Source organism: Phyllostomus discolor, chromosome 1, assembly GCF_004126475.2.
Source record: "Phyllostomus discolor isolate MPI-MPIP mPhyDis1 chromosome 1, mPhyDis1.pri.v3, whole genome shotgun sequence".
NCBI lineage: Eukaryota > Metazoa > Chordata > Mammalia > Chiroptera > Phyllostomidae > Phyllostomus > Phyllostomus discolor.
The window spans coordinates 64492133-64516713 of NC_040903.2; the positions used below are offsets into that span (position 1 = coordinate 64492133).

Consider the following 24581-nt stretch of genomic DNA (forward strand, 5'->3'; position numbering starts at 1 on the left):
CCCTCTGCCCTGCATACCCCCTCCCTTCAGCATCCTTCCCCCTTAGTTCACATCCATGGGTCATACATATAAGTTCTTTGGCTTCTCCATTTCCCATACTCTTCTTAACCTCCCCCTGTCTGTGTTGTACCTACCATTTATGCTTCTTATTCCCTGTACCTTTTCCCCCATTCTCCCCACCGATAACCCTCCCTGTGATCTCCATTTCTGTGATTCTGTTCCTGTTCTAGTTGTTTGCTTAGTTTGTTGATTTTTAAGGTTCACTTGTTGATAGTTATGAGTTGTTGTCATTTTACTGTTCATAGTTTTGATCATCATCTTTTTCTTAGATAAACCCCTTTAACATTTCATATAAGGGCTTGGTGATGATGAACTCCTTTAACTCGACCTTATCTGGGAAGCACTTTATCTGCCCTTGCATTCTAAATGATAGCTTTGCTGGATAGAGTAATCTTGAATGTAGGTCCTTGTCTTTCATGACTTGGAATACTTCTTTCCAGCCCCTTCTTTCCTGTAAGGTTTCTTTGGAGAAATCAGCTGATAGCCTTATGAGAACTTCTTTGTAGGTGGCTATCTCCTTTTCTTTTGCTGCTTTTAAGATTTTCTCCTTATCTTTAATCTTGGGTATGGTAATTATGATGTGCCTTGGTGTGTGCTTCCTTGGGTCTGACTTCTTTGGGACTCTCTGAGTTTCCTGAACTTCCTGGAAGTCTATTTCCTTTGCCAGATTGGGGAAGTTTTCCTTCATTATTTTTTCAAATAAGTTTCCAATTTCTTGCTTTTCCTCTTTTCCTTCTAGCACCCTTATGATTTGGACGTTGGGAGGTTTAAAGGTGTCCCAGAGGTTCCTAAGCCTCTCTTCATTTTTTTGAATTCTTGTTTCTGCATTTTGTTCTGGTAGAATGTTTATTTCTACCTTCAGCTCCAACTTGTTTATTTGAGTCCCGGCTCCCTTCCCTTCACTGTTGGTTCCCTGTATATTTTTCTTTTTCGTTTTTTTTAAAGATTTTATTTATTTATTTTTAGAGAGGGAAGGGAGGGAGATAGAGAGAGAGAGAGACATCAATGTGTGTTTGCTGGGGGTCATGGCCTGCAACCCAGGCATGTACACTGATTGGGGATTGAACCTGCAGCACTTTGGTTCGCAGCCCGAGCTCAATCCACTGAGCTACGCCGGTCAGGGCCCTGTATATTTTTCTTTATTTCACTTCACATAGCCTTCCCTTTTTCCTCTATTTTGTGCCCATACTCAACTATTTCTGTGAGCATCCTGATGACCAGCGCTTTGAATTCTGCGTCTGATAGATTGGCTATCTCTTCATCATTTAGTTTTATATTTTCTGGAGTTTCAATCTGTTCTTTCATTTGTGCTATGTCTTTTGTTTCAGTGTGCCTGTTACATTGTAAAGGGCAGAACCTTAGGTATTTGCCAGGGAAGGGCAACCCATGCTACATTGTGGTGCTGTATGTGGGGGAAGGGTCCAAGAGGGAACAATGCCACTTCTCCGCTCTCTCCTGGCTTTCAACTCACTTTCCCTGCTACCCAGAAGCAAATTGAACTCTTCTGGTGCTGGTATCCAGGTGGGTAGTTTTGTGTACCTTCTAGGACCCTGTGGGTCTCTCCAATGAACTCTCCAGTGAGGCTGGGAGTTTCTCCTGCTGCTGCAATGCCCACAGGTTTTTATGGCCGGAGGTTTTGGGGCTTTATTTCCCTGCACCGGAACCCTGGGTTTCGAGGTCTGTCTTGCTCCCCAGTTTTTCTTCCTGGTTTATCTGCACGCAAATGTGGGACTGCCCGGTCCACCAGCCACTGCTTTGCCGCATGTCCTCTCTTCCCTGGCTGCCCATCTCTGTCCCTCCTACTGGTCTGGATGAATATTTCTTCTTTAACTCATTGGTTGTCAGACTTCCATACAGTTCGATTTTCTGGCAGTTCTGGTTGTTCTTTTGTTTTTAAATTTGTTGTTGTCCTTCTTTTGGTTGTACGAGAAGGTAAAGTGTATCTACCTACGCCTCCATCCTGGCCAGAAGTCATTTTTCCTTTTATTTTTATTTTTATTGTTTTTAAGATTTTTATGTAGTTATTTTTTAGAAAGGGAAAGGAGGGAGATAGAGAGAGACAGAGAAACATCAGTGTGTGGTTGCTGGGGGTTATGACCTGCAACCCAGTCATGTACCCTGGCTGGGAATCGAACCTGTGACACTTTGGTTTGCAGCCCGCACTCAATCCACTGAGCTACGTCAGCCAGGGCTCATTTTTCCTTTTATTAATGCTGATCTTTTGGAATTAAATTTTAGTCTATTTTCTCTTTGTGTTTCATAGTAGAGATTGGAGCCATCTAGTTATTGTAATTTGTGAAGATCCCTTCTTATGTCACCCTAAAATCTTTTAGAATTATTTTCCCTGAAATTTTCACCCAGGTGAACAGGTATATCTCTTAAACTTTCCTCACTAGTATAATTTGTTAGTTTTAATTAAAATAATCATAATTATCATTTTGTCTACTTAGTCTATAATATTCCAGTTAGAAGTCAGTCAGTGAATAAGAGTTTTAATAATTATTGTGAATCTACTATATACTAGGTATTTTAGGTATTTTATTTCATTTACTTTTTTTTAATCCTCACATGAGGGTATGTTTACTGATTTTGGGGAGAGAGAAAGGTAGTGGGAAAGGGGGAGAGAAACATGAGAAACGCTGATGTGAAAAGAAACATTGATCCATAGGCTCCATACAGGCCCTGACTGGGGATCAGACCTGCAACCTTTTGGTGCACAGGACAGCAGTCCAGCCTGCTGGCTCTCCAGGCAGGGCTCTTTTGCTTTTTAAAGCAGCTCCTTTTGGGAACTGCTGTTATGTCCACTTCATTGACAAAGAATTTGAGGCCTGGAGAGGAAAATTAAATTTCCCAAGGCTACATATTTAGTAAGTGTCAGATCTGGAAACTGAACGTGAATGTCTCTCACTCCATCCATGGGCTGTCATGACACCCGAGCTGCACAACGCCTCCACCCAGGACTGCTGCTGACGGCACCCCCAGCCTCTGCCCAGTGTGGCAGCCTCCGCATGTGGAGCTGCTGAGGTTTAAATAGATTAAATCAAATTACATTACATTATATTACATTACGTTAAAACTCAGTTCCTCAGTTGAACTAGCTATGTGAAATCACCAATAACCACATGTGCCTGGTGACCACCATATTGGACAGTACAGATACAGAATATTTTCATTATTGCAGTTCATTACCCATGTACTAAGCCAGAGATTTCCAACCAGTGTGCCACAAGAACTTTTAAAACACATAATATCTGACTATTTAGTCAGGGGGCACTAATTTCTTTTTTCTTATATTTTCAAATAAAAAAAAATGACAACAGCTAACACAGCCATAGCCATCCAGTGTGAATGCCCTGTCTTGAACCATAAATATATAGGTCATATAGTAGAGTTGCATCTTACCTGTCATATTACATAATAAGACTGCTTCTGATTGGTTAACTCTTAGTGCCAGAAATCTTTATATATATAGGCACCTGATTTTTTTTGAGAAATCACTTTGGAGCAAAAAGCATGGGTAATTACTATTATTATTTTTTGTAAATCAACAAAAATGATACCTTTTTTGGTCAGATCATCAAATATATTTTTTGGCATGCTACAGAATTTTAATAATTAGTTTATGTGTGCCATGAGATGAAAAAGGTTGAAAATTGCTGTACTAAGCTATTCTAGAATTTCAAGTTAAGCCTAATTTCAATTATCTATTAAACTTTCTTTTGGGGACCAGATTATGTCCCTGGAAATTGAGGCTCCCTACAACCCCCAAGGCTATATAACTAATAAGGGTAATGCAGGGCTGTGCACGGTTGTGTGGCCTCTAGCAAAACTGCCTTTTCTCTTGCTTTTCTTCTGCACAGGGAAGCTTATGGTATGTTATGGGGTGGGGGGAGTGGAGAAATGTAGGGAGCACTAGCTGTATTGACTACTTCATTATGCCAACACCATTTCAAATGGACTTTTCTAGAGGCTTACTAGAAAGATTTCTTATACTTTAATATCTTTCCTCATGGTCCTCTTCAAGATTCATTGCCTCTGCTTCTCTTTATATTAAGTGACATAGCATCTTCATTTTCCTTTCTATGTGAACTCCCTCAGTGTACCTTTTAAAAAACATTCATTTGACGTTCCACTCCCCCAGCTCTCTTCTATACACACATCTCAAACAGTCCCATCCACTTTTTGATTGATGGGCTCCTGTAATTAGTCAGATCTGAGTAACAATGATCTAAAGTATGTCTTCACCCAAAGTAAATTGGTTAGGGTTGACTACTAGTTAAACTTCTAAGGATTAAATTTTTTTCAAACTTATTTATTTTATTTAACTCATAGAAATAATTTACTTCTTATTTTTGAAATGCAAAAACCTTCAAAAATGGAACAAGAAATGTATTTTGCTAATAGTGATGAAATATTTGGTAATGACTTTAAATTTAGAATCCTTGCAGGTCTGTTTTTTTCTTAGTGCTTTTATTCTTAATTAAGCTATTACTTTAAATGAGAGGAAATAGACATTGAATGTATTCAACTGATCTTCCACTTGACAACTAGATGTCAGTGTTAACATACCTGATTAGTTGTTTCAGGTGTGATTTTGAGGAGGTAATTCAAATAATCACTCACCTATATGAGGCGTAGATCAGAAAATAAAGTATAAAGAAGGAAAAGAAAAAAAGAAATGTATTTTTTCTTTTTTTACTATCAATCAGAGGTTCTTCCCCATAATTTTTCCAGAAAGAGTGATGAGAATAAGAAGGAACATTATTACTATTCAAGTAATGTATGTGTATGTGTATGATTCTCTCCTACCTTAATAAGAAACATATTTGAGAGCAGGAATTATGTGTGTATTGTCTGTGATATTTCTGACGTCTCGCCTAGAAGTTTCTCGTATGTAACTAAATCTTTCTTTTTTAGTTCGCTGATCATAGCAGTGGGAGCATGATACCCCTTATTCTTTCCTTACAGATCCAATCTGAGAACCTTTTAAAATTATTTATTGGGAAAACTATAATAGCATAATCAATTAAAAATACTTTAAAATAAATTAATTAAACATTAAAAAAATTTTATATTGCATTTCTCTAACTTGAGTGTCTCACCTTTAATACCCATGCTTCCTGTGGGTAGATATGCAACCTGGAATAATAACTAAAATATCATGAATAAAATCAAGCTGTAGTATTAAATCAAGATACTGAAAACATATCCCCTCATTCCACCTCCATCAAAAGATCTTGATGGGTGCCTTCCCCTTGGTCTCTCTCCCCTTTGTGAATTACTGCTCCTGAATCACTTAAGGGATGGGGCTTACATAGGCAAAATTCTGTTGAATTGTATTTACTTTGATACTTTTACTTAAACCTTTTCCAAACTCATCAGCAGTGTAAGATAGATTTTGGGGGCTATAGATTTAAATACATTAGGAAATATCAGGACAATTTATCTTTGGAACTCAAGTTAATATTTTCACAGAATTGACAGCTTTTCTCTTTTAAATTGTTATGTGTTTAACATTTTCCTTAGAAACACACCCATATTCCCAAATAATTATTTGGAAAAGGCAGAAAAATTAATCAGTAATGTCTTAGTACAACCATTTCTCATCATGGAAGTAACTTTTTAGGTCACACAGCAGATCCTGATTTTGCAACAGCCTGAAACATGTGCAAACAGTGAGTGCACTGGTTTACTGACTTACATACTCACTGTTCCTGAGAAGAGTTTCCAGTTCATCTGTTCTCAAATCACCACATGAAGCAATCATTTGGTGATTGCTGTTTGTCAGATTTTATATCTTCCAAGTATGTAATAAAAGGACAGAAAATTAATTATTGATTATAGTAAAGAACCAACACATCACTGTGGATTTTCAACCAGCCTGAAAGAAAGAAAGAGTCATATTTACCCACTCCAGGCACTCTCAGTTTGCTGCACATAAAGTGCAGATGCAAGCAGGCTGCATCTTGAAAATCACAACATATTTTATTTAGCAAAACAATTAAATAGTTCTGTAAAGTTTACTTAATTCTGAGCTCTTATGATGGTTAGTAGTAGCTTCGTTCTTGACGTGAATTATACAAGATCTGTCCAGAAGGTATCCAGCCATGGACTGTGCAACATACATTTATTGAAGAAGACACAAGAAACATTGTACATAGGACAATGATGTCTCAGTCCCCTTCAAAGTAGGCACCTTGGGACCTCACAGAGGTCTCTTATTTGCCATCAGCTGTCCCATCATGTTTTCCTGAATCTCACCAACTGTCTGAAATCTCTTTCCTTTCAAAGGTGATTTTAATTTTGGGAAATGCCAGAAGTTGCAGAGCACCAAATCTGGACTGTAGAGGGGCTGAGTCACCTGAGTGATTTGATGTTTCACAAAAACATTCTGTATTAGACGTGATGCATGAGCAGGTTCATTGTCATGATGAAGCTGTCAGTCACCAGTTGCCCATAGCTGCAGCCTTCTGAATCATCTGAATAGTTTCCTCAGAGGAATGTTCAAGCTTCACACAAATATTGATGCAGATTCGTTTCTCTACTCACTCAGTCATTTTGAATGTGACGGCCACACAGTACATGTGCTCACACAATGGGGTCTAACACCCCCACTGACTAGTACAATGAAGTCATCATAGTTCATACATATGCATTCCAGTACATTCCCCTTGGCCGCCAGGTTACTTTTACATCAGTTTTACACAAACCGTTCTATTACATTAACAATGGCTGGACTTTTTCTGGACAGACCTCATAAGTAATAGATTTCTGATTTTACAAAGTTATTTTTTTTGTTAAAGATTTTATTTATTTATTTTCATAGAGAGGGGGAGGGAGGGAGAAAGAGAGAGAAAGAAACATCAAATTAGTTGTCTCTCATACTCCTGAACTAGGGACCTGGCCTGCAACCCAGGCATATACCCTGACCAGAAATCGAACCAGTGACCTTTCAGTTCACAAGCCAGTGTTTTCAATCCATGGAGCTGTATCAGCCAGGGCCAGTGATCTTTATATACTTTCTTTTTGTTTGTTTAAAAGCCTTCCTGATTTATATTTCAAGATCTCTCTAATGCTTTCGACAAAGATACAGTTTATAATTAAAATTTACATTATGGCAAGTAACTAGTTGTTGAGTTTATACTCAGTTGGAAGTAGCTACCTGTGATATTACTAACTGGATCTCAAAGTTCCTAGAGACCTCTATACAAGGCAGCAGGGGACCTAGGAGGTGATTGGTCCTAGCCAGGTGTCTTGAGCCTAGTAGACATTTAGTATATATTTACTTAGAGTCATAGATGCCCTTGTTTTTCTCTGGCATCATCTTCTCTAGGCCTCACTGTGTGGTGGTGATTTCTAAATGTGTATGAACCTTACCCTTTTCCCAGCTTCTGTGATCTGGTTTTATTTCCAGATGCCTGCTTCATGAATCCTAGCTTCTCATATTCCATCCCTCCTTCCTTCCCCCACTTCCTTCCTTCTCCTGTCCCTCCCTCCTTTCCTTCCTTCCTTCCTCCTTCCTTCCTTCCTTCCTTCCTTCCTTCCATCCTTCCTTCCTTCCTTCCTTCCATATATATTTGGGCTATCTAAGCTGTTAACAGCAAATGGGCATTAAAGAAATACAGTAGCCATTTGGAGCTACTATATAGGTTTATAATATTTTCCCTGTTTTCCTAAGAAGTTTTAAATACTTTTATTTTTAAAACTCTTCACATTTTCTTTTGATTTGTAACAAGGTGTACACATAGCTGATTTTGTGTGTGTTTGAGGGAAGAAAGAGGGTGATAATTGCAAAATATAATAGCAGCTATGCTTACATAGTTCAAATTTAGACTGCCACTTAAAGACTATGGCAGAATCTGAAAAGCATCTTGAACGAGCTTTTCTTTAGCAGAAAGATAGTGAAGGCATGCCCTCACAATTATTTCCCTTACTCTTCTCATAGTCTCTCTTGGTCTGTCTAAATTTCTAATATTTGGTCTGTGAACTTTTCATATTTGGGTACCAATTAATTGTTTCTCTCACTTAAAAACTTACCTAAACCTTAAACAGGTGAATTTTGTGGTATGTGAGTTATGTCTCAGTTAGACTGTTTTTATTTAAAAACAAAACAAAACAAAACAAAACAAAACAACTTACCTTGAACTTACCTAAAAGCATTTTCAGTGATGTTGGGAAGCAGCTTTGTATTAATGTTAGAAGTTGAGGAACAAATAATAGTTATTTATCTAAGGTTCCAAGTGATATTGCTTGTATGAATGTACTTCTCTTTCCTATTTTTTGTGTAACTTAAGCATATATATTAATGGAGGGTAAAAGCAATATATAAAAGATAATGAGTAAAACACTTTAATCTTACTTGTAGCACTGGAATGCAGTTAGAGAGATGAACCAGAAGCACTAAATATTTCACTTCATGCCTAGCCTGGTCATCAGTTTACAGTTTGAGATCCAACTAGATCAGCGATTTTCAACCTTTTTCATCTCCTGGCATGCATAAACTAATCTCTAAAATTCTATGGCACACCAATCTGACAGAAAGTAGGTACAGTTTTGGTTCATTCATGCTGGATGGCTATTGTGTTGGCTGTTGTCATTTTTTTTTTTTATTTGGCAGGCTAAGGGCAAAGAGGACAGTGCCACTGACTAAATAGGCATTGCTTGTTTTAAATTTTTTTGTGGCACAGCAGGGTGCATGCCTACACCAGCTGAAAATCGCTGCAGTAGATAATTGAGGAAAGGAGGAAATGTGCTTCAAAATTAGATTTTTCGACTTCTCTCTGTTATGAACAAGTCAATGGTAGGGACTTTACATTTGAAGATATCCCACTTCTCCTTACAGAAAGCTGTGTACCTGCACACGTGGTGGCCGCCATTGATGTGAACAATGTTGCTAACGAAGTATACAAGTATAATTTCCCTCACACACAGTTACTGGCCAAGACAATTGAAGTGAGTAACTGTTATTATTGTCTTCATAAGTATATAGCAAGAAAAATGTGATTGACAAATGCTACACGACGCTAGTATCCAAATTCAAGGATAAATTATATATAAATGAAAAAGTTTAAGAGAAAGGAATTAATGTTTTATATTCTATCAAAAGATAACATGCTATTTTTTTGCCTTATTAGTTTTTTAATTTTCAGCTTGAGAGACAGAAAGACCAAGACCAGTATTTTGGTCTCTGAGAGACAGGATTGAAATGTAAGAAGATGATTGACTTGTAAATACTTGGTTTTGTAATTATATTAAACTCTGCTTGATTCTTTACTTTTAAGCAATACTCATGTACTATGTATATGTATAATATAGCAGGAGTGAAAGCAAGGGAGGCAATCACTGGATACTACTTTTTGCGGGCAGAGTAAAGGACATTCAAAATTCATTTTCTGTCAGACAGCATCAGCAGTTAAAACTACCATGGTTTCTCTGTAGATACCTTTCACAAGGCATTATTAGCTTAACAATGAGAAAGCCTCCAGTGTGTCTTAAATAATATCCACTTCACAGTATAAACAGGTACTGTTATTGTGTTCACTTACAGTTTCAGAAAGAAAGGCATAACTTGGCAGCAAAAAGAATTGCTATTATTTTAGCCAGCCTGTTGAAGTTAAAGGTACTATTTCACATATGATAAGCTAAGAAGTATTTAACACTGAAGTACATTATTTAAAAAACAATATGAAATTGTTTTTTTCTTCCAATTTCATGTGAAAAATTTTGCATACAAATTTCTCATAAAGTCGTTATTTACACAGAATAAATTGCGCCCAGTTGAAGGAGCAGTTTGAGTTTTGACCAGTTCATGCAACATCGGAACCACCGCCATCATAATCTACACTTAGGACATCCATGACCCCTGGAGTGTTCCTTAGTGCCCTGTTTTAGTCAGTCTCTGGCCCCAGCCACAGCTCACCACGGGTCTGCTTTGTCACTACAGATTAAGTTTTTGATTTCTAGTATATCATAAATAAAACTCTTAAGTGTAATTTTTTAACTTTTATTCAGTGTAGTTTTTAGTGTGCAAAAGTTTATCCATGTTTTGTGTTTATTACTAGTCTGTTCTTGTTTATCACTGCTGAATAATATTCTATAGAATGGAATATTATATGCTATAATATGTATATCCACTCATGATATGGATGGACATTTAGGTTGTTTCCAGCTTTAGACTATTACAAAAAAGTTCTTAGGAACATTCATGAGCAAGCCTTTCTGTAGACCTTTGTTATTTTCTTGTGGATATATACCTAAGAGTAGGACTGTTGGGTTGTTGGGTTATATGGTAAGTTTCTTTACCTTTGTGAGAAAATGCTATTTGTTTTCCATTGGGTTTGTACCATGTTACATTCTCAAATTCAGCGTCTGAGTGTTTCAGTTGTTTCACATTTTATCAACATTTGCTATTGTCAGTCTTTTAAATTTTAGCTACTCCATGAGCGTATAGTGGTACTGTGATTTTTTTTTTTGTGGTATTGTGAGTTTAATTTGCATTTATCTGATGATAAACAATATTAAGTATATTTTCATATGCTTATTGGTCATTTCTGTCTTCTATGATGAAATTTCTTGCCCAATTTTTATTATTTGGTATATTTGTATTATTTAGTTTTAAGAGTTGTTTAAGTTTTCTGGATTCAAGTTGTTTGTTAGAAATATGTATAACAAATATTTTCTCTACTTTTGTAACTTGTCTTTTTATTTCCTTTACTGAGTTTATCAAAGTTCAGAAATTATTTACTACTTTTTTCTTTTATGGGATACTTCTTTGTGTCCTAAGAAATCTTTGTTTACCCCATTTTCTCCTGAAGTCTACTTTTCCTGATTTTAATATACCTACTTCCACTTTCTTATGATTTGTATTTGTGCATATATATTTTTCATGCTTTTATTTTTATCCTGTCTGTTTTTATATTGAAATTAGACTTATTGTAGACAACATACAGTTCAGTCTTGATTTTTTTACTTATCCTGAGAATCTCTGCCTTTCATGGGAGTGCTTGTACCATTTTTTTTTAGTCTTGTTGTTAATAGTGTTGGACTTAATTCTACTGCCTCCTTGTCATTTCTTTTCTATTTTTCCAATCTTGTAAAAAAATTTTACCCTCTTTTTCTGCCTTCCTTTTGATTTTGTTTTTAATATTTCACTATTCTCTACTCTTCTTAGATATATCTTATTATATACCTTTTATTTTCTTAGTGACTCTTCTAGGGTTTACAACATGTATGTTTAATTCATGGGAGGCTACCTTCAAAGACCATTATAATATTTCATGTGTAAATTATAACAGTGTGCTTTCATTTCACCTTCCTGTCTCTTATGCTATTGCTGTCATGCATTTTACTGCTGGATGTGTTACAAACCCCAAAATATGTTGTTATTTTTGTTTGGATTAAGTAGTCAAGTATTTTTTAAAGGGTTTTAAAAGGACAGGAAATATTTTATATTTACATATGCTTCCATTATTTTCTGCACTCTTCATTTTTTATAATCAAAGTTTTCATGTGATATTTTTTTCTTCCTGAAATGCCTCTACTGGCATCTCCTGTCATGTACATTTGGCAGGTGACAAATTATCTCATCTCTTTTAGAGTAGAGAAGAATTTTATATATTTCTATTGTGAAATATAATTTTCATTGCCTTATTGGTTGTCTTCATTTTTCAAGGACATTTTTGTAAGTTATTTATTTTTCAAGGACATTTTCATAGCATTCAATGAATTAAAAATTTTCTTTTAGCACTTTTCATTGTTATCTGGTTTGCTTAAGTTCTGACTAGAAGTTATAATCTTTTCCTTTCTCCTAATTTATTTATTTCTCTGGCTGCAATTAAGATTTTGTCTTTATCACTTGTTTTCATGAATTTTATTTTGATGAACTTTTGTATATTTTTGCTTGGACCTCATTATGCTTTTCTTATTTCTGGTTTTATCAAATTTGGGAAGGTTTTGGCCATTATAGCTTCAAATATTTTTTTCTGTCTCCTATCATCACTTACTTCTAATTTATGTGTGTGCTGTGTGTGTGTATGTATATCTGTGTGTGTATGAATATTTTTTGATATTATTATTCTACTGGAGCATAATATATTGCTGTATTTTCAGGGGTTTGTGTGCTTTTTTCATTGTTTAATTTTTCATTTCAGATATTTTTCATTTAATTCTTTTTTATATTTTCATTTTGTTTCATTTTTTTCTTTAGGTCCTTGAACAAATTGATAATATTGATAATGACTCTTTTTAAAATCTTGGCTATTTCATCATCACTTTCATTGTTGAGTCTGTTTCTATTGGTAGATTCCACCTCATATTTAAAAAGGGATAGAAGGTTAATGGAGAACTTAGGAGTAATGAGAGGCTTTAGGGATTTTATGTTTAATAAAACAGCGTATACTAATCATTTGAACATTTACTTTATGCAAGGCATTTAGCTTTTCAAGGAAAGACAAATATAACTAAGATGCAGTCTTTGCCTTTCAGAGCTTACTATTTAGTGCAGACATTGGACTTGTATACCATACTCTTTGAGTGGACTGATTGTGGAATAAAAATATATTTGTATTCCCAAACTTTATTCCTTTTCCTAGTAGAAATAAGAAAATAATAGAAAAGAGGGGATGGAAAATCATTATTAGTTAAAATAGGATTTAGCCATAAGCCAAAACCAAAAGCAATGAAGAATAGTGTCAGTGCAGTGGAGTTGGTACAAAATTGAATGAGGATGGCAAAACTTCATGCAGACCTCTACATATTTTGTGCAGATTTAAAAAGGATAGAATGGCAAGGGAGGAGGCCTCCATACCCAGCAATTGTTTGTTCAAAATCAGGAGAAGAGACACTTAAAAATTTAAATCACTAGGCTGAAAGGGTCATTGCAACCTCTGCATGCTTTCTGCCTGCCCTGAATGCGACATGGGCTTAGGGACAAAGACACTCTCTTAGATTAAAGGATATTGCAGGTTCTTCCTAGGAACAGTGCAGCCACAAACTACCTGAATAGAGCTGCCACAGGTTCACCTTGTCTTTTAGCAAACTCCTAGGTTCACATATAGAATATATAACAGAAAAATAACATTAAGAAGCAGAAGAAAATTTTAAACATGTCTGTGGGAGCTTGAAGCATTAAAATAAAACATGGTATATGTAAAACAAGAATTCAAATAACTATATGAGTATATAAAGTTCAAAAAGCAATAAGACAATAAATAGTAGGGCTTGAAAAATACCAGTGGTCTGAAAAAAAACAGGAGAAAAATGAAATAATTATAGTAATAAAAGTCATGTCAGAGTAGCAAAAAGTAAAATGGCTAGTGCTGCAAATAGGTTATGAGGGTGGAACTTGAGAAAAATGAAGTAAAATAAAATGGAAAACAACACAGGTCAGAATGTTGCAGAACAAATGATAACTACTGAAGACAAAAGTGATCCATGAGAAACATAATTAGCGCCCCTGAAGATGATAAAACAAATGTAACAAAAATATTAACAGAAATAGACGAAAAATTTCCTAAAATAAAAACCTACAACTCATGAACTATACTACCCACAGTGCTTCATTGAAAAAAAATTACTTGATCACTTAATCTAACAAAGCAAGAGATGAACTGAAGTAGAAAACCCAGGAATGAAGCTGCCTTGTTAGGAAGAAATTATGGTTAGAAAACAGAGTGAAAATGTAAACCTTTGCAGTGTAGAACTAATAATGTAATCGGAGTAGGAAAGGAAAGTGAGACTTAAAAAGTACATTTATTTTTCAAAAGGCAAATGAAGCTATAGATTTTTAGGACAATATTTAGTGTTATTGTAAGGTGCTCAGTTGAGCTGGGAACTACTGAGCTTTCAGGGGTTGGAGTAGGTGATTAAAGCAACAGGGCGAATGAAAGAGTGAAACCTTAATTATGTACTGTGGTGATAAATGCAAGTCTCTAAAAAGCAGAGAAAATGCAGACACCCTCGTTTTATTTCTCCATGTGACAGCACGCTGGTGGAGAGTTGGTGGATCATCACAGACATGGGGGTCAGCTCCCTGTTGAGGGAGCCCTCAATGTTGGGGGAAGGCTGGTCATGTGTGAGGGTGGGGATAAGGATAAATGTGGAAAATGCTGTTAGTCAAAGTGAGGAGAAGTATCTTCAAAGTTTCTCCCTCTTCCTGTAAGGAATCCTTGGCAGAAATAGATGGTGCCTGAAGAGCACCTCTGCCCAAGGTCTCTGATGAAGGATAAAGGGACCTAGGAATGCAAATACATGAAGAGCATGACTGGCCCAGACCTTGTCTAAGGCCTAAGACCTTGACTACAGCCGTCCTCAGAGGCTGCCCTGCCCCAGTTCCGCAGCTGTGGTGGCTGCATCCCCAGTGAAGCCTGAGCCCTGCCAGGCAGAACTTTTGTACTTGCCAGTCATAAGGCCTGAAAAATCCTGTGTAGGTTTTCAACCAGGAGCAGGAAGGAACCTTCTGTTGTAAAGAAAACTAGTAATAAAACTAAAATCTGTGATTTATTTAGGTAGAAAATGAGAAACTATAAGTCACTATTATGTAAACTTGATGTGAAAACAAACCTTGTCTGTATGTTCATTTTTGTATTCCCAGACCTAACACAATGCCTGGCATATAGTAGATACTCTGAAATATTAGTGAATTATGAACATTGTTTAATGAACAACATATTATCCTTAAAAATGGGCAAATACCAGGCAAATGCCAACAAAGAATAAACAGGGGTTTCAGAATTAATATTAGAAAAGATGGACTTAAAAGCATAAAACATTTAAGAGTCATAGAAAGTTACTTTTTAATGATAATTAGTACAATATTTAAAAAATATTTGTCATGAATATTCATATACGAAATAACATCAGGGTTCATAGGGCATGAAATGGTAGGAAATACCCACTCAGTAAGCTTTAGTGAATGTCTATTATATGCTACAGAATAGGCAAACCATTGTTTTATGAAACTGTAAACTCAGAAATTCTGAGTAAAATATGACCAAATGGATCAGAAACACATTAAAAGAATAACAAAGCATAACCAAAATTGATTTTACTTTGGGAATACAAAAGTAGTTTAGTATTTAGAAATTCTAGCCCTGACTGGCGTAGCTCAGTGGATTGAGTGCGAGCTGCGAACCAAAGTGTCGCAGGTTCGATTCCCAGCCAGGGCACATGCCTGGGTTGCAGGCCATGACCCCCAGCAACCGCAAATTGATGTTTCTTTCTCTCTCTCTTTCTCCCTCCATTCCCTCTCTAAAAATAAATAAATAAATAAAATCTTAAAAAAAAAGAAAATAGGCTTTCACATAACGATATTTAAAAAAAAGAAATTCTATTAATATTATGTAACATGTTGACAATTGAAAAGAGCAATATTATGTGCTAGAAAACATTTGACAGAATGCAGTGTCTTTCTGATCATTTTCAGTTTCTCTTAGTAAAATTAGAACAAATGAATACTACCACAAGATATATGTGACAGTGATTTTATGTGTGCACATGCATGTGTGTTTATATTTGTGTTTAAGCACACACACACACGCATATCTCCAAATCCAGTAACATGTTCAATGGTAAATCCTTAAAAAAGCATTCTCATTAAAATAATGAATAAGACAAGGATGTGCACTGTTATTTAATGTTGTTGTAGATATTACCTAATGCACTTATGTAAGAGAAATAGTATATGTTGAGGATTCCAACGAATAATTGTATATGCCTGGAAAATACAAAATATATTGTGCTAAAAATTATATAAGGAACTATTAGTATATTTAATAGTTAACTAAAAATAATATGAAGAACAATTGGTACATTTAATAAGGAGGCTGGTTACAAAGATTTGATAGCCAGCAGTTTACTGTATATAAGCAAAACATATTAGAAAATATAATAGAAGAAAGTTTCTATTTATAGTAGCTAAGTGAAAGTTACAAACACCAAGAAGTAAACTTTACAAGAAATCTGCGTAACCCATATGGGAATAAAAGAGATTCGAGAAACAAAAGTATATTGCACAGGATAACAACATCGTACAGATTTTTTCTTTCTCTTTAGATTAACTATATGTTCACTAAAATAGTCAAAAGTTGTTTTCTAATCTACAAAGCTCTTCCTAAAGTTTAAATGAAAATTAAGTATAAGAGTAGCCAGGAAACATTCTGAGAAAAGAAGGAATGAAGAAGTAGAGAGAAATAAAACTGCTCGTTAATATGTGATAAACATCATTACCACACTGAGTTAATCTAATGTTCTATGAAAGCAAAGCTGTGTTCATTAACCTGTATTGCCAGCTTATGGAAAAAGAATAGATTTCCATTTGCTTTATAATGTCAAATTACAGTTGACCCTTGAACAACCCCTGTGCATCAAAAATCCATGTACAGCTTTTTTGCCCTCTCTGGTCCCCCATTCAATCTTGGCTGCTGCAATTGGACAGAGAGAAAGTATGAGGACCCCTCTTTCTTGAGTCTGCATTTAGCAGCAGGCAGTAATTGTAAAACATGTGTCACATACAACTTTTAACTTTCCAAAAACTTAACTTGCCCCTCGGTATTTGTGAGGGATTAGTTCTAGGATCCCACTCTGTCTACCAAAATTTGCAGATGTGCCACAAGAATTTTTAAAACATAAAATGCCTGACTGTTTAGTCGGGGGCACTGACCTCTTTTACCTTGATTGTCAAATAAAAAAAAAATGACAACAGCCAACACAATAATAGCTGTCCAGTTGTGCCTACTTTTTTTTTTTTTTGCCAGATTGGCAAAAAATATAATACAGTTTTTGGTGTGCTGCAGAATTTTAGTAATTAGTTTACATGTGCCAGGAGATCAAAAAGGCTGAAAATCACTGGTGTAGATCAGTGCATATGGCCAGCTCACCGTATCTGTGGCCTCCCACATGCAGTGCGAAAACACAGCAGTTATTTGTTTTAAAAATCCATGGATAAGTAGACATGTCAAATTCATACCTATATTGTTCAAGGGTCAGCTGTATTAAAGATAATTTGTGTATATCCATAACTTGAATCACAACATATTTATTGACCTAGAATGCCAGGCTAAAGAAAGTTGAGTGATGTGAGTGAGTGTTTTTTGCATAACTGCTCTATCATTTGGATCATACTATAAAAAAATCAGTTTTCAAGAATCCTTTAAATTTGTAATATTTCATGTCTAGCTGTATTGGAGATATTAGCTCTGTTTACATCAGGATTCTCCTGATGTGACAGATTGTTATGTAATTTTTACTTTGGTTTTAGGAACTTAGCTGTAATCAGTCCACATTTGAGGTATGAAATCAGTAAGTGGCACAGCACACGGCTGTGTGCTGACAGGCTAACTGGAGTGTGCTGAGCTGTCTGTGCTGCCTGCCGAATATTTCTGACTGACTGTTCACTGTATGACTTCCAAATTGCTTTTTGTTAGGAACTTTGTTCCTAACAAAGGCGTATGTTAGGAACTTTTTAATGTTCCTAGAGGCGTATTAGGAACTTTTTAATATTAAATTTTGATTTCATTGTACATGTATATCTTGAATTACTTAAAAGCCTGTGAGTTAAAAATGGAAGACATGTACATTTAAACTTGAATACTGTAGAGACAACTAATGTGTTCCCTAGGTCAACTCAGTCTTTATGGAACTCAGAGTAAAGCTTTTCCTGCTTTATGTGTGTACTTAAGTCCTCAGACATGTGTCATCATTAGAAACTGTGTGATTCTGGGCCTGTCGCTTTAACTTTCTGGTTAAGAGTGCACACTAGGAGTGCTTCATGAGAACTGACAAACTTGTGACTTGTGTTTCTCTGTATTTTATCTTCTGATATATAGAACAGGAGCAAAATAGCGCATTTTCCAACTGCTTAGCTCAGTAGGGATAATTTTGATGAATATTACCTACCATCTTTTGAAGTTCTTTGACTAGACACAACTATAGAACAACATGATAATTTTGCATAACTGACAACAGGACCAGTTTCCATTGGTGTTATACTGACAGACACACACACAGGAGGGATGGTGACTGGTGGGTACATCCCATTTCCTAAAAATTACTGGTAGGGAAGTACTTAAAATTTATTTGATCCTATGCTGAAAATCATTCATTATAAAATAAAGTTCTCCATGTGTGACTCTGGAAAACACAACAGTGTCTTGGTGTCAAGAAATGCTTAGGGTCCAGTAAAGGACTGTTAGAGCTTTGCTTTGGCTGGCTCTGGAGCTCTGGAAAGTTGCTTAATTTTTTGTAACGTTGGTTCCTCCACAAGATTGCTTTGGAAAGTTGATTTGAAAAATATTGTGTTATATAAACTTTTAGGTATTGTAAATAAAGCTGTTAACTGTTATAATTTCTGATATATTTATAATTAGCATTTTTACTCCTTTCCGATTCTATAACATTTTACATCCCCTCCCCCAAATGTTCATTCCTCAGGGCATTACGCTAGAAGAGTTTGACAGATTATCTTTCGATATGATTTTAATGAGCCCTCCCTGTCAGCCGTTCACAAGGTATGTATAATAAATATTTCTCTGTTAAAAAAGCGTGCTCTTGAAGGACTCGTTAAATCAAATCATACCATAGTTTTGAGCATGGACACTTTGAGATACAGCACCTGCCTTTTCATAGTTTTGAAATTTTTTGTAAATAATTTATTTTACCTACTCATATTTATAATTCAGTGTTAATTATGAAGAAAATAGCAACTACTGCTCATGAGCAAAGTGATCTGGTCAGTAGTAGATGTGCAGTGACCACACAGGACCTCTTTTATACCTAAGGAGATACAGTCATGCCCCACTGAACAGGAGGGGTATGCTCTGAGAAGTGCGTGGCCAGGCGATGCCATCCCTGTGTGAGTGTCATGGAGCACACTTACACACGTCTTGGTCATGTGGTTATGTGCTGCACCTGTAGCTCCCGGGCTGCAGACCTGTACAGCATGTGCAGTACTGAACACTGTAGGCAATTATAACACAATGGTATGCATTTAGGTATCTAAACATATCTAAACATAGAAAAGGTACAGTAAAAATATGGTGTCAAGCATAAAGTATGATACCCCTATATAGAGTACTTATCGTGAGTGGAACTTGCAGGATTAGAAGTTGCTCTGGTGAGTCAGTGAGTGAGTGTGAATGAACGTGAAGGCCTAGGGCATTACTGGGCACTCCTGTAGGCTTTATACGCACTGTACACTTAGGCTACTCTAAGTTTATAAAACAACATGAGATTAAATCAAACAAAAGAAAATGATGAAATCAAGCGACATGGTGAACATGTTATATTTATGAGGCTGTTGCCAGTGTAACCTGGCATACTGTTGCACAGCAAACTTAGCTTAATAAGTAGAAAGGGTACTTTCTAAAATGATAAAAAAGTATAGTATATTAAATACATAAACCAGTATTTAACCAACATGGTTGATTACTATCATTACCAAGTATTACGTACTATACATAATTATATGTGCTATACTTTGCTAGGCCTGGCAGTGCAGTAAGTCTATGTCAGTATCCCCACAAACAGGTAAGGCATTGCCTGTGTATGATGCTGTGATGGCTACAACAGCACTAGACAATAGGAATTTTTCAGCTCCTTTATATAGTCTTGTGCTAGAGGTAGCAGTACCTGCTTCTGTAGTACTGTCATCACTTGGATGCTGAAAGGAAAGGGCCAGAGTGAGAAGAACACAAGATTTCTGAGGGATCTGTTCAAATCCACTCTAATCTCCCATTTAAATCTCAGGCCCACTGATGGTTTTAGCCTTTCTGTCAGGTATGAGGAAACTGACACATGACATTAGGTAACTTATTTAAGTTACTAGGAGGCTAGTAAGTAGCACAGCCCTCTGTTTTCTACTCCTGAGGCGCAATCCGAGTCTTTCTTCCTGCTTGATAATTTGAATCATTTAAAAAAATTTTCAGTTAAAGTTGGCATTCAAAATTATTTCATATTAGTTTCAGGTATACAGCATAGTGGTTAGACAATTAACTGTTTTGAATCTTACTTGTAAGAAGTGATTGCTAGTCCAAATACTGCCTGTTTAAGTGATCTGTTTTGACCTAGTTAGTATAAGTAACCAAGTTATAACTCCTGCTTGTAGAATCAAGACTTCAGCTAGCTTAAGTCTCTCCTTTTTATATTGGACAAGATTATCTTAGTTTTCCCTACTACTTTGATTTGCTTAGATGGTCTGTGTTGCCACCCTACCCAAGCAGCTCATTTGTTGACTGGAACTTCTGTTGTCTTATCTGGGGCAGAGCAAACATTGCCATCAGCTATTGTGTGTGTATGTGTGTGTGTGTGTGACTGTGACTGTGTGTGTGTGTGTGTCTGTGTTTCCTAATCCAAGTTACTTTAAGAGGGTAATTGATTTTATTTTTCACCACTGACTTCTTGGTCTTTGCTTTATGCAAGTTATTTGGCATATTGTTTTGTAAAAATAAATTTTAAGTGTGTTTACTAGGTAGGCAAGGCCTTCTAAAGAATTTAATGAATAAATGCATTTTGTTCTCTGTGGCCCAACTAATTTTAATTCACTTGGTTTTGACTTTTTAAATGTGATCTGGTATCTTTATGTAGGATTCTTGATAAACTTATGTGTGCTTTCTCAATCCCTTTAGAATTGGTCTGCAAGGTGATGTGACTGATCCAAGGACAAATAGCTTCTTACATATTCTAGATATCCTCCCAAGGTAAAACCTTAGATTCCTGTACAAACTTACCTTAAATTTAAAACTTTGGACCTGGAAATGTGATGTTGGTCATTTTATAGGAATTAGCAGTGTATGCTGCCTCTAGATACTGTGCAGTCATTTATCCTCTGCCACGACTAATAGAATAACTGCAAGTGTTTGCTGATTCTACAGTTGCCACTACAGTGAGTGACAGGGAATTATAGCCTAAGAGCTGAATTCTATTGCCTGTGTTCATAGTATTAATGCAGATGAAGCTTTTGTTAGCAAATGCTGGTGCCCATGGCCTGGAAGCTTGCGCCAACCCTGTCACCATTCTGTGTACGTGGCAACCCTCTGAGTTGTGCTGCAGAGGCTCTGTGTGAAATCATGTTTTGAGATAAACTAAATGGAAATGAACATTTCAAATGTTAACTTTATTTGGTGTGCCATGATTATGGGGAAAAATGAATAAAATATGAGTTTTCTTCATCCCCTATACAATTCTTTTATTAAAAAAAGAGCGTTTAGGAAATTACTTACATCGTATTTCCCACAGTAAGGATTTTCTTTATATCTTACTTCTTAGCAATGAGATTTTTGAAATTCCATTTGTTTTTGTTTTTGTATTTTTTTTAGATTACAAAGATTACCGAAGTATATTCTTTTAGAAAATGTTAAAGGTTTTGAAATATCTTCTACAAGGTAAAACATGTGTTTGTCTTATGTTCATCTTAAACATAGTATAAATATATTAAATAGTATTAAATATAGTAGGAGCTATTGTTGAATAAAGATTTTAAAAATAAACATGTACATTCTGACATTTTTAAAAGATTTTATTTATTTATTTTTAGAGAGGGAATGGAAGGAGAAAGAGAGAGAAAGAGAAACATCAATGTGCGGTTGCTGGGGGCTGGGGGCTGTGGCCTGCAACCCAGGCATGTGCCCTGACTGGGAATCGAACCTGCGATGCTTTGGTTCGCAGTCTGCGCTCAATCCACTGAGCTACTCCAGCCAGGGCACATTGTGACATTTTATATAATGTTATATATTTTATTCAGAATGTTGATTTTGACTAATTAATAATATAAAGCACCACAAGGTTAAGTTTAACTGATTCTTTCCCATTCTGATGTTTGAGTTTTTCCAGAATGAGCACTCATTTTAATGAGAAGCTATTTCTCAGTTTTAACTGCTTATATTGGTGCCTATTTCTTTAGAAGCAGGAATGTCTTCAGTAAGAATTGGTTCTTAAGATCAATCCATGTTGTTGCAAATGGCAGTATTTTATCATTTCTTATGTCTGAGTAGTGTACCATTGCATATATGTATCACATCTTCTTTATCCAATCGTCTGTTGAAGAATCTTGAGAATATCATGTTAAGCAAAATAAGTCAGTGAGAAAAAGTTAAAAGTCATGTGATTTCACTCATGTGCAGTACAAAACTGAAAGCAACAAATCAACAAACAAGAAAAACAAACAAGTAAAAACTCATAGACGCAAACAACAGTATGGTGGTTACCAGAAGGAAGGGTGGATGGATCAACTAGGTATATGGTGACGGAAGATTTGACCTTGAGTGATGGTCACACAGCACAGTATATAGATGATGTGTCTTAGAGCTGTGCACTTGAAACCTATACAGTTTTTATTATTTACTTACTGCATCTGTTTTATTAACTAGTGTTACCCCAATAAATTTAATTGACAAAAGAGAAAAAGAAAGATTTGGCCTCGTGGATAGGTGTTTTCCAACATACAGTTAGATGGGAGAAGCCAGCCCTGTGTCAGGGCCCTTTCCTCTGGTGGCCCAGCTGGAGAGAACACATCCAAGTTTTTGATTTAGCTGCTGTCTCTGACAGTGTTGCCTCATCTGATTTGCTACAGATATATCGTTCCAGTTCACATAGCAAATTTATTATCAGTAGATGAACGATTCTATTTCTCACCAGTTTGGATAAATTATTTGATAGCTGTATTTATGTATAATGCAAATTATCTCATTTTGGGGGTAAATATAATTTATGAAGTACTGGACTTAGTAAAGACCTAGGATTATTCTTTCTAAACAACTTGAGTGGAGGTACACTTTTCACTTAAAATGCAGTTTTATGTATGATATTTTATATAAGAACTCCATTTTCAACTGTGAGATAAAAGCTTTTCTTTTTTCTTTTCTTTTTTTGTCTTTCAGAGATCTGTTAATAAAAACAATAGAAAATTGTGGCTTTCAGTACCAAGAGTTTCTATTATCGCCAACCTCTGTAGGTACCAAAATTATAAACTCTTATATAAATTTTCTCAAAGGGAATTTGAGTCAGTAAGAAGAATGGATATATATGGACAATATAGGTAAATCTTAAAATTACTTCAGACATGGGTTTTACTTTCAAAGAATATAGTACAGGCCTATAGATTCACTTATACATACATATTTTATGAAAAATATATAACTTGAGACTCACAGAGAATATATATTTCTTTCCACACAGGAAAAAAAGATGTTTTTTTCTTTTCACACACAAAAAAGATGTTTTGAAAAATATGTGAAATACAGTATTTACAAACTGGATGTGCTATAGTTTAGTAATGCTTCAAAATAATCCAAAATAGAAAACAAAATGAACATAGGATAATATTCTAATTCCTTTGTGGGGGCATACCATTAAAATGCAAACATTGCTTATATTTCGTGGTTAAGAAATTAATTATGATAAGGATTTGGTAGATTTTTGATATAAGTATCTCTGTCTATTTTTCATCTTTGTATTTATTAGCCTATTATCACCTTTTACTTATTTTACAATTCTTTGCCCTAACATTAGAAGAAAACCCATTTCAAAAATTAGATGTCCATAATTTTGTTCTAATTTTTGTTGTTGTTACTGAAATTAAGTATACCCTAAGACTGCAAATCAAGTACATTAAAAAAAAAAACTATTATCCACAATGACTTCTCTGCAGGATCAGAAGTATCTCACTACTTTATGATCAACCCAAATTGCAAGGGGTAGGGGTGATAGATGCCCTAGGTAATAAGGGCCTTGTAACCTCTATCCATCTTCCTCTTTTCAGTCTGTTCCTTTATTCAATACATTTGTATTGAATGAACACTTACTTCACACGTGGAACTATCTTTAATGGACTGTGTAGGCTAATGTTATACTTTAAACCTAAAACTAAATTAACAACAATATAAAAAAATTAGATGTCCAGCTGTGGAAATTGGCAATACATCTGATCTCAAATTTTATTTCATTTTTATTGCCTTTTACCTTTAAAATTTGGTGAATCCTTTTTTAATAAAATGAGGTAATAAATAGCTAAGAATAGCTGTATTTTATTTTTTTATAGGTACATATTATCAATAATGAATGTAAAAATGTCTATATAACTTCTTTCCTGGGAAATATAAAATGAAAGTGACTCATAGACATATGATTTATCAGATTCAATCTTTATTTCATTGAAAATAAGGTATAAAAAAGCACTTTAAAGGGTTTAAGAGTTGGTGCAAAGAAGTCTTCCACACCTCAGTAATAGAATTTTTTTATACCAGAGGCTAAACATATCCCTCTCTCAGTCTCTTTAGTAGGTGCTAACAGTTGATACAGATCTCTTTAATTTCCAGCTTGGCATTCCAAATTCAAGGCTACGGTATTTCCTTATTGCAAAGCTTCAGTCAGAGCCATTACCTTTTCAAGCTCCTGGTCAGGTATTATTATTGTTGTTGCTGTTATTTCATTATTATTATTTATCTATTGGAAATATATTTCAGTGTGCTAATTTATTTCAATAACTACTTTGTGGAGATTATATATGTATATATATGTTTTATTGAGCCTCG

General features: G+C 35.4%; 1 protein-coding gene across 6 annotated transcripts in view; it reads left to right on the forward strand.

Annotated features, from left to right (window-relative positions):
• Nucleotides 1–24581, forward strand: part of TRDMT1 (tRNA aspartic acid methyltransferase 1) — a 44594-nt gene that overhangs the window by 7645 nt on the left and 12368 nt on the right. For 2 of the 6 annotated variants that reach the window (XM_036023806.1, XM_028506602.2), the window contains exons 2-7: nt 8903–9012; nt 18487–18563; nt 20679–20750; nt 21369–21434; nt 22929–22998; nt 24366–24449. In XM_036023806.1, coding sequence (XP_035879699.1) covers nt 8903–9012; nt 18487–18563; nt 20679–20750; nt 21369–21434; nt 22929–22998; nt 24366–24449 — 479 coding nt within the window. Of the gene's footprint in view, nt 1–8902; nt 9013–9209; nt 9268–18486; nt 18564–20678; nt 20751–21368; nt 21435–22928; nt 22999–24365; nt 24450–24581 lie in introns of those variants that run through there. The other 4 variants (XM_036023791.1, XM_036023789.1, XM_036023781.1 and 1 more) reach the window with 4 other exon arrangements.